Below are 9,556 nucleotides of genomic sequence, written 5' to 3' on the forward strand. Positions count from 1 at the left end.
AGAGCTTTTCCATTTACTTACCCCCACTTAACCTCATCTGCGAAATGGGCGTGTAGCCTTCCCCCCATCAGCCTCCCTTCCCGGGCCATTGTGGGGCTCACCCAAGAGAATGGATGGGGAAAGGTGTGCTGGTGAGTGGGACCCTTAGGGTGGCGGAGACCTCCAGCCTTCTCTGGGGGACAGAAGAGATCAGAGCCCAGCCCTGAGTCCCTGCAGGCTGGCCCCTGTCCCCTCCAGGAGTGTGGTCTGTGCCCCAGGGGAGGTAGTACCTGTCAGAGAGCACAGAGAGGCCACTGAGGGAGCAGAGAATTCCAGGGTCGGGGCTGAGAAGGCACTAAACCCATGCCTCGCTCAGCGCCGGAATACCCTCTACATCCTGGCTTCTTGCTGGAACGTGTTGTCTCCTCCCTTTGTCCCAGCTGTGCCCTAGGGACCTCACAGGTCCCCTCCCTCCGCTCAGGCCCAGCCAGGCAGATAGACAAGGCAGCATCAGCCTGGAGCTTAAGAGCCCCAGGTCCTCATGTGGAGACAGTGTGGCCCGCCCCCTGGGCAGAGCCCCCTAAATAAATGGCCTCCATGACCTCCCACCTCCGCATGTGGTGTCCACACTTCTCAGCTCTGGAGCAAGGCCACTTCTCAGCCCACGGCCCTTCTAGCTGGTGGGAGGAGAAAAGCCAGGCCTGACCAAGACCACGACCCCCCGCCTTGGTGCCTTGGTGCCTTTCCCAGGACAGGTGAGGGCTGAGCTGCCCCACAGCAGCTCTGTGAGGCGCCCTGCCCCACAGCCTGAGTCGTGACCTCTGACTTGCAGGCCAGTGCTCTCCAGGCTTCTTCTCCACCGACGGCTTCAGGCCCTGCCAGGCCTGCCCCGTGGGCACGTACCAGCCTGAGCCTGGGCGCACGGGCTGCTTCCCCTGTGGAGGGGGACTGCTCACCAAGCACGAGGGCACAGCCGCCTTCCAAGACTGTGAGGCCAAAGGTGAGGACTCCCCCACGCACCCCTCCGCTCAGGGTCAGTTTCCCTGGATGCCCCTCATTTCCTGCCCTGGCAAACCTCCACGGTCAGAGGAGGAGCCTGGAGCCTCAAGCAGTGGACGCTGGTGACGAGCTCTGTGCCACACACGGGGACAGGGACGGCGGGGGTCCAGCACAGGCCTGCCTGAGGGCTCGGATGAGAGAGCCAGGCAGGCGCTGAGGCTCCAGCCTGGAGCTCTGAGCCCCCCGCCGCCAGCTCCTCAAGACACTGGGGAGGCTTTGAGCGGCACTGGGAGGAAGGTTGGGAGGGGAGGAAGGTGAGGAGGGGCAGTGGGGTGAGGTCAGAGGTCAGAGGTCGTCAGGGCTGCCAGGGCCCTGCAGTGCGGCCCCTCCTCCCCTCCACACCACCGAAGCTGCACCGCCGCCCCAGGCTCGACTCTCCACGGAGGGACAGTCCTCCCCACCTGCTGATGGCCCGACATACAGACTCTGAATCTCCCCCAGCTCTCCAGCCCACCTCCCCCGGCTCCTGCCAGGTTTTCCCCCCTTTACCGTTAGCCTCGCAGAAGGAGTGTCTGGACTCCACTTCCTCTCCTCTCATTCTCTCCGAATCCCCGCCAGCCAGTCCGACTGTCACCGCACTACACCCGCCCAGCGTTTGCTCCCATCAAGGCGGCCCACAGGGTCCCTGAGTTGCTGGAGCCCAAGTCAGTTCTGTCCACGTCTCCCGAGACTGGGACGTGGCCCCCTTGGGGCGCTCTTCCTGCCGCTTCTCCGCCTGGGCCCCAGGCGCCGCTCAGCCTCCCCCAGCCCCGCCCCCAAGTGCTGGGCCGTCCCAGGCCCCTTGCATGCGCTGCTCTTGAGTCTGGATAAACTCATCTGCTCGCTTTAGGTAGCATCTCTGCACGGGTGCCGCCAGCTTGTTTCCCGTCCAGCCTCTCCCCTGAACTGGACTCTGCCCTCCCGCCCTCTGCCCTACCAGCCCGAGTTTGGCCAGAACCACAGCTCCACATCGTATCTAACAAGCATCTCAGATTCCACAGGTCCAGGCTCCCCTCCGGTGCACGGCGGCTCTTCCTGCCAGGTGCTCACGGGAGCCTTGGCGTCACTCTAAGCGCTCTTTCCCCCTCACCTCACACCCAGTCTGTCCGCAGCCCCTGCAGCTCTAGCTTCTAAACAGCCCGACTGCGCCTCCCCTGGCGGTCCAGTGGTTAAGACTCCGCACTCCCACTGCCGGGAGCACGGGTTCGATCCCTGGTCGGGGAACTAAGATCCTGCATGCCGCACAGCGCAGCCAAAAATAAAATAAAAAATAAACAGACGCAGAGTGACCCTGACCCAGGCCACCGCCACCCCTCCCCGATGGCCCTGGCCTGGCCTGCCTGGGCCTCCACCCCCCCCTCCCCCAGAGCCCACTCCCAGTGCAGCAGCCGGGGACACGGGGCAGCTCCAGGTGGCCTTCCTCTCTCAGAGGAAAGCCCAGCCCTCACCGTGGCCCCCGACCTCTGCTCCGGCCACAGCTGGCACAGACACGGCCCACCTCCGGGCCAGCTCCGCACTCTTCGGGTCTCCACGCCGGTCCCCTCGGTGCCGCCTTCCCTCGCCTCCCTCCACAGCCGGCCCTACGGCATCTCACTTTCCGTTTATCATCCCCAGTGGAGGGACAGACGGGCATCCCACGCAGCCGGAGTACGATGTTGGCCCCGGGGCACGGCTCGGTCTGCCTGGCTCGCTGCTCAGAACCCGTGGTCCACAGCACACCCTGCACTGTTGCGGGCAGGGGCAGGGAGCAGAGGGATTGGCCACTCAGGGACTGGGCGTGGGTGGTGGAAGGTTACCGGGCAATGGGGAGGGGCCCTGAACTCTGTGCTGAATCAGCCCTCAAGGGCAGGGAGCCCCGGGGAGAATGCCGCCTGCCCTTTCCCACCGGTCCCCCCCCCACCACAGTGCACTGCTCCCCCGGCCACCACTACGATACCACCACCCACCGGTGCATCCGCTGCCCTGTCGGCACCTACCAGCCCGAGTTTGGCCAGAACCACTGCATCACCTGTCCTGGCAACACCAGCACAGACTTCGACGGCTCCACCAACGTCACACACTGCAAAAGTAGGTGCTGCTTTTCCCACGGCCGAGGAGCTGCGGGTGCTGGGAGGGGACTGGGGGCAGGTTGTGAGGGCAGGGTGAGCCCTGACCTCAGGTCGTGTCCGCAGTGACACGGACCGGGAGGCCGGTGACTCCTCCCTGGCCCGTCACATCCGCACATGCACTCAGTGGGACACCCTGGTGTGGAGGGTGCGGCCGGCTTGGCCGGCCCCCTGCGCTCCACGGAGCGACCCGATCGTGCCGTGGTTGGTCGGTTCCCACGGCTCACCTGAGCCTCAGTGCCGGGCCAGGCCCCCCTCCAGGCTCTGGGTCTGCGGAGGGAAAAGTCAGGGCCCATGCCGAGAAGGCTTGTGGGGCAGCCGCCCGCGCCAGACGCTGCAGCTCTGAAGGCACAGGGTGCTCGGGGTGTACCAAGGGTGCCGGCGGAAGAGGGAGACCAGACGGCCGCCCTGTGTCTGTAGGAAGCCCCGTTTTAGCCAAAAGAAACGTGGCAGCGTAAGACAATCTGGGAAATAGGTCATCTCCGAGCCCCTCACCAGCAAGCCCAGAGGGTGCTGTCTTTAGGGATCTCTCATTCACTGTTCAGAGCCCTTTAGGGCATACGTTCTGGTATTTTACCCTTTCCCTAATCACTTTCCAGCCAGTGACTCCTTTCCTGGGCTGCTGGTCATGTTTGGCACAGCCTGATGGCCCGTGAAGGAGATTTAATCCTCGACGTGGACGCCATCCCCTCTTCCCCGGGCTGCCCCAGCTGGGCTCGCGGCCTCCTGCGGCAGCTCAGCACAGGCAGGGTTTTAAGTGTTTAAACGTCCTAATGAGGAAAAGTGGGGGAAAAGTGGGAGGGAAGCTTCTGGAATGATAAGGTGAAAATGAAATGTTTCCCAGAAATTTTGATGTGCGGAGATCTTTAAATGAAAATGTGTGAGAAAATTATGTATATTTAGTATTTACACTCAGTTTTCTTTGCATAACTTCCTTTATGCAGTTAAGCTAGGAACCGTTTAGCTCATAAAAAAAGTCACGTTTGGCCTCTTTGAGGATGCACGGCTTAGCTAGACTTGCAAAGGTGGGGAAGCATATCTCTTGCTGGTCCCTGAGCCTGCCTGCTCCCTGGGGAGGGCCATACCTGGCACCTGGCGGGCACTCAGGGGATGTTGAACAAAGGGTTGCACAAACGAGTGAGTGGAGAGAAAGGGGACATTGGGGCACACTTGGCCTTGCCTGAGACACGGAGGAGAGCACGGGCTGGCGGGGAGCTGGCAGCGGCGGGGGCATGGACGTGCCTGCCGGCGGGGCGAGCAGCTCCAGGCAGGAGGCCAGGACGAGGCCCGGCCGCGGAGGTCCAGGGGAAGCAGCCCAGGAAGGAGGCACCCGGGGCTGGGCCTCCGAGAACCAACACGGAACGAGGACCCGCCCCTTGCTGAGAGGTCCCCGAGGGAAGACCGGCCTGGAGCCTGGCCTGCTGGCGGGGAGGACCGGGTAGAGGGGGGCCAAAGAGGGGGCAGAGCACCTACCAGCCCTGCCCTGGGCCGCCAAGGCTGCTGAGGGCCAGCCGGGCCTGACCAGGGCACGGGCCGTGGTGCCCACAGACCAGCACTGTGGCGGCGAGCTTGGCGACTACACGGGCTACATCGAGTCCCCCAACTACCCTGGCGACTACCCGGCCAATGCCGAGTGCGTGTGGCACATCTCGCCGCCCCCCAAGCGCAGGATCCTCATCGTGGTCCCCGAGATCTTCCTGCCCATCGAGGACGGGTGTGGCGACGTCCTGGTCATGAGGAAGAGCGGTACGTGCCGTCCGGGGGGGAGGCCTCAACCACACGCCCACCCTTCCCCCGCGGCACAGCTCTGCGGGGCACTCACCTCTGACCCCAGGGGCTGGGCTTTCCAGAGCTGTGTGGAAAGGTCCAGAGAGCTTAGGGTGTGTCCTAAGTGTGGGAATCAGGACCTGGTCAGGTGTGGTCTCGATGCTGACCACAAGCCAGTCTCTCATCCCATTTCTCCCGCATCCTGCCACACCGCCCAGGGTGAGCCTCCAGGAGCACCCCCTGCCCTGCAGGGCCTCTTCCCCACTCTGTGCTTGGAGGGATGGTGAAGGGCCAGCCTGTGCACTCACACAGGGCACCGCTCCCCTGCTCTGTGAGCTGCAGCCTCCCAGCTCCCCACCCCCATGGGGCCTCTGGGTGAGACTTTGAGCGATGGGCCAGCCCCTTAGCAGTGGGTGGGCACGAGCGCCTGCCCAAATGGCCACGGCAGCGAGAAAGGTGGGGAGCCCTGAGACCCCCCCAGGGACTGGGTAGAACCCATTATGGCCTGTGCCTCGGCTGGGGACCTCGCTGCTGTGCTAAGGCCGCAGTGCCCCCAGGGAGCAAGCTCCAGGTCAGAATGTTAGGGAAGAAGGAGGGGGACAAGACAGACACAAAAATGTGTCCGCCCACCGGGGCCTGGGGTGTGTCTGATACACAGAGACCAGCCAGAGGAGCAGGAGGGGGGGGGGACGGGAGAGGGGGAGGGCCTTGTCCACTGTGTGCCGTACCCACTCAGTGTAGCTGACGAGCAGGAAATGGCCCCCAGTGTGAATGGGAGGCCTGGGAGGCCAGGAAGGGCAAGGTACCCGGCCAGCGTCCCACAGCCAGTCAGAGCCCAGCCCAGGACCATCCCCCGCCCATTCCCATCACCAGCCTCCCTAGTCCACACCTTCCCCTCCACTGTCTGTCCACAGAGCTGAGCTCTAGGGAGGCCAGCCTCTCCCACCTCGAGGACACCTCAGGAAAGCTCCCCCAGGGAGCAGTGAGGAAGTGGGGCACCCTTTGGCCAGCCCCAGGCACCCCAGGGGTCAGCAGGCTCACCCTTGTTCGTCTGCTCACCGGGAGAGGAGACTGACCCCCCACCCCAGCCCTGGCTCTGTGCTGGGTGCAGGCGTGGGCTCTGTCCTTGAGGAGCAGTTGGCAGGGAGACAGTGACAGCCCTATAGAGAAGGGCTGCTGTAGTACAGTGTTCACAGAGCAGAGAGGAGACAGAGTAGGGTGGGGGTGGAGCAGTCAGGGAGGCTTCCTGGAGGAGGAGGCACAGAAACCTGTCTCCGAGGGACAAGTAGGAACTGGGGCTGAGGGTCGGGAAGGGCGTTTAGGGCCGAGGGAACAAGTGCGGGGACGGGAGAGCTGGAGTGTTTGGGGGACTGGGTGCTGTGGGTGCTGGATGGCTGACTGAGTGGGGAGGCCAGAGGCCTGTGGCAGGAGGTCAGGGACCCGGTAAGGAGCTGTGGATCTGGGGCAGCTCAACCATGACGTGCCTCCGCCCCCTGCCCCGCCCCCAGCCTCACCCACCTCTATCACCACCTATGAGACCTGCCAGACCTACGAGAGGCCCATCGCCTTCACCTCCCGCTCCAGGAAGCTCTGGATCCAGTTCAAATCCAACGAAGGCAACAGCGGCAAAGGGTTCCAAGTACCTTATGTCACCTACGACGGTGAGCGTGGCCCCACTGCACACCCAGGCTGGCCCTGGGGACACAGAAACAAATCACACCTCCCCGTCCTCAGGGAGCTCCAGCCTTGGGGGACTGTGGGGTCCAGACAGGCCCATAAGGGGGACAGGGTGGTGCAGATGAGGGAACTATTAGTGGTGTCTGTGGGCCCCAGAGGGAGGTGCTACCCGAGCAGGGTTTTGAGGGTTGTATAGGGGTTTTCTAGCTAGTCAAACCTGGAGGAGACCAGTGTGGGTGGAGGAGACAAAGGCACGCAGTCTGAAGCCCTGGGGGAGGGCCGAGGCTGACGGTAGCAGGAGGCAGGAGGGACTTTCGCCTTCAGCCTCTACCCTCACCTTCCTCCCTTCCCCACCGGTGGCCTTCGCAGAGGACTACCAGAAGTTAATAGAAGATATCGTCCGCGACGGACGGCTCTACGCCTCGGAGAATCACCAGGAAATTTTGAAAGTGAGCTAGCTTTCCTATGGGAAGGGATCGTATAATCCTGGGATGGTGGCCTGTGATGATCCAGGGCCATCCCTGCCCCCAGCCCCAACCCCAGCCCTGCACAGAAGTGAGGAGAGGAGAGTGATAACAGGAGAAGAGAAGGTGATGGGAGCAGGCGGCCAGGGGCAGGGCTGGTCCAGCGCATGTGTCCTTCTAGGCCAGGACCTGCTGACGTGCCCGTGGGCAGGTTCCTTATGAGCTCTCGGCCTCACTTTCCTCATCTGTGAAATGGGGAGAGCTCGACAGCGTGGCCTCTTCAAATCAGGAGACTCCTCCGCTGCCTTTGGGACTCACTCCCTCCTCATCCCGCCCACGTCCTGAGAAGTAGAGCCACCTAGTCATCCGGGGGCTGTGGCCGTCACACGCGGGCACAGGTCGGGTCAGGGCCCAGGTTGTCACCGTGAGGAGCCAGACTCAGGGACCTGCTTGGGCTCTGGGGGTCGGGCCCCGGCCCAGCCCTGGGCAGACAGCACCCCCAGCCTGGGAGCCGAGGGTGGCGCGGAGGGTAAGAGCGGGGCCGGCCAGTCCCTCGCTAACTTCTGCTCCAGCTGCCACCTCCCAGCTGGGTGTCTGAGGCAAGCTGCCTGAGCCCCGCCTCGTGTCTGAGAAACTGGGATGGCTCACAGAGTCTCCGAGCCCAGGCCTGGAGCACTCCTGCACGCAGTAGGCAGTTTGTAAGCCAAGAGGTTTGCCCCCTGCTGCCCTACCCGGATGATACCTGGGGATCTCGGGGCACGAAGCCCCTCGTTGCCCTCCTCAGGTACCTGTCTGTTTAGTGGGAACCAGAGGGTCGTCCTGGCCTCTCCGACTCTGTCCTGTTGACAGTGCCTGACTCTCTCGTCCTCACCCCGGCCCTCTGTCCTCAGCTCCACCCTGCAGCTGGGAGCATCTTTTCAGAGCTAGAAGTGTTCCCATCTCTTAGGATCAAGCCTTGGCCAGCGAGACCCAGCCTGGCACAGCTACCACCTGCCTCCACGGAGGCTCTCAGGCCTCCGCTCCCCACCTCACTGGCCACAGCCTCCCAGGAACGCTCGCCCCATCCTCTCCTCAGTGGACGTCCTCCCGTCCCTGCTGCTCTCAGCCCAGGCGTCCCATCCTCTGGGCCTCCCTAGCCAGGTTGCGCTCTGAGGGCCCCAGGTGGCCCCCCGCTTCTTGGCCGTCAGACCTGCAGTTTAGGTTTGTCCTGTGATTATTTGGCCCCCGTCCCCCCCCCCATGGGGAAGGAACCACAGGGCTTCCCCCTCAGCACTCTCCCCGGCACCTGGCACTGCGCCCAGCACATGGGAGGAACTCCACCAGTGTCTCCAAGGGCATGGGTGCATGTGTACACATGGGAGAGGGAGTGCGTGTGTGTGTGTGTGCGTGCACGTGTGCGTGCGTGTGCCCGCTCACACATGCCGGGACGAGTCACACCGCAAGACGGCCGCTTGAGACGATGAGCTCGTGGGGCAGGAAGCACGCGGTGCGGTGGCTGCCGGTCACTGGAGGTTCTCCTCCAGGGCGGCATCGCCCCACTTTACAGGTGATGATCCTGGGCTCCAAGAGGGTGCCCAGCTGGTGAGGGACGGCGCCTGAGTGTGGGCCGCCTGGACCCTCGCGGCACCCCTGGGCCAGGCTCTTGGCTCTCAGGACTGCACTTCCTCTTCCGCCCAGCCCTGAGAGGAGGGATCGTCACCCCATCACTCAGATGAATAATTCAGGGTCAGAGCAGCAGGGCCGTTTTCCCAGGGCTAAGGCACTAGCGGGGAGATGGTGCAGCTGCGGTTTCCAGTCCGGCCTGTTGGCCTCCAAAGCCTTGCTGTCTACTCCGTGTGCTCTGGTTTTCAACCTGGGGGGGGTTGGCTGTTGTGTTTTTGCAGCGCACCCTTTGAAGATAAAATGTGACTGGAACAACAAGAGTTAAAACGAATAGACTATTAAAAAACCAATTAGGCTATTAAAACCGAAAAAGTATTCGTGGCAAAGCGTCTGTAGGGTCCTGAAACACACCAGCCAGCCCAGCCTCTTCCCCCTTCCCCCATCCCCGCAGACACCCTCAGGCCCCTCCAGGGCGCCGGGCATGGCAGAGGCGAGCGGCCAGGGCCCTCCAGCCTGGCGCCAGGCCCCTCACCCTGGCCTCACGTGTCTCGCAGGACAAGAAGCTGATCAAGGCCCTCTTCGACGTGTTGGCGCATCCCCAGAACTACTTCAAGTACACAGCCCAGGAGTCCAAGGAGATGTTCCCACGGTCCTTCATCAAACTGCTACGCTCCAAGGTGTCCCGGTTCCTGCGACCCTACAAGTAACACTGGTGCGGCCGCCCTGCGTGGGGTGCCGGCTACCCGGGGAGGAGAGAGCTCCTCCCCTCCACAGTCGAAGCTACAGGCGGCTCCGTGGGCCTCCACGCTGCCTTGGGAATCGCCGTGGCGTCTGCCCTTCAGGAATCTCTGGCCAGCCCGTGGCGGGCGAGACCACATATGCAGGCAGAGACCCCAGCCCGGCTGCACTCCTCTGATGCCGCCC

At 63.4% G+C, this 9,556-nt stretch overlaps 1 protein-coding gene across 2 annotated transcripts in view; it reads left to right on the forward strand.

Moving 5' to 3' along the window:
- The window catches only part of SCUBE1 (signal peptide, CUB domain and EGF like domain containing 1), a 129,876-nt gene extending 120,537 nt beyond the window's left edge, over positions 1-9,339 (forward strand). For both annotated transcript variants that reach the window (XM_065886745.1, XM_065886746.1), the window contains 6 exons: positions 812-979; positions 2,923-3,084; positions 4,671-4,868; positions 6,398-6,550; positions 6,936-7,015; positions 9,187-9,339. In XM_065886745.1, coding sequence (XP_065742817.1) covers positions 812-979; positions 2,923-3,084; positions 4,671-4,868; positions 6,398-6,550; positions 6,936-7,015; positions 9,187-9,339 — 914 coding nt within the window. The remainder of the gene's footprint in view (positions 1-811; positions 980-2,922; positions 3,085-4,670; positions 4,869-6,397; positions 6,551-6,935; positions 7,016-9,186) is intronic.
- The last annotated feature ends 217 nt before the right edge of the window (positions 9,340-9,556 follow it).

This window comes from Phocoena phocoena, chromosome 11 (assembly GCF_963924675.1).
Source record: "Phocoena phocoena chromosome 11, mPhoPho1.1, whole genome shotgun sequence".
In the NCBI taxonomy this organism is placed as follows: Eukaryota; Metazoa; Chordata; class Mammalia; order Artiodactyla; family Phocoenidae; genus Phocoena; species Phocoena phocoena.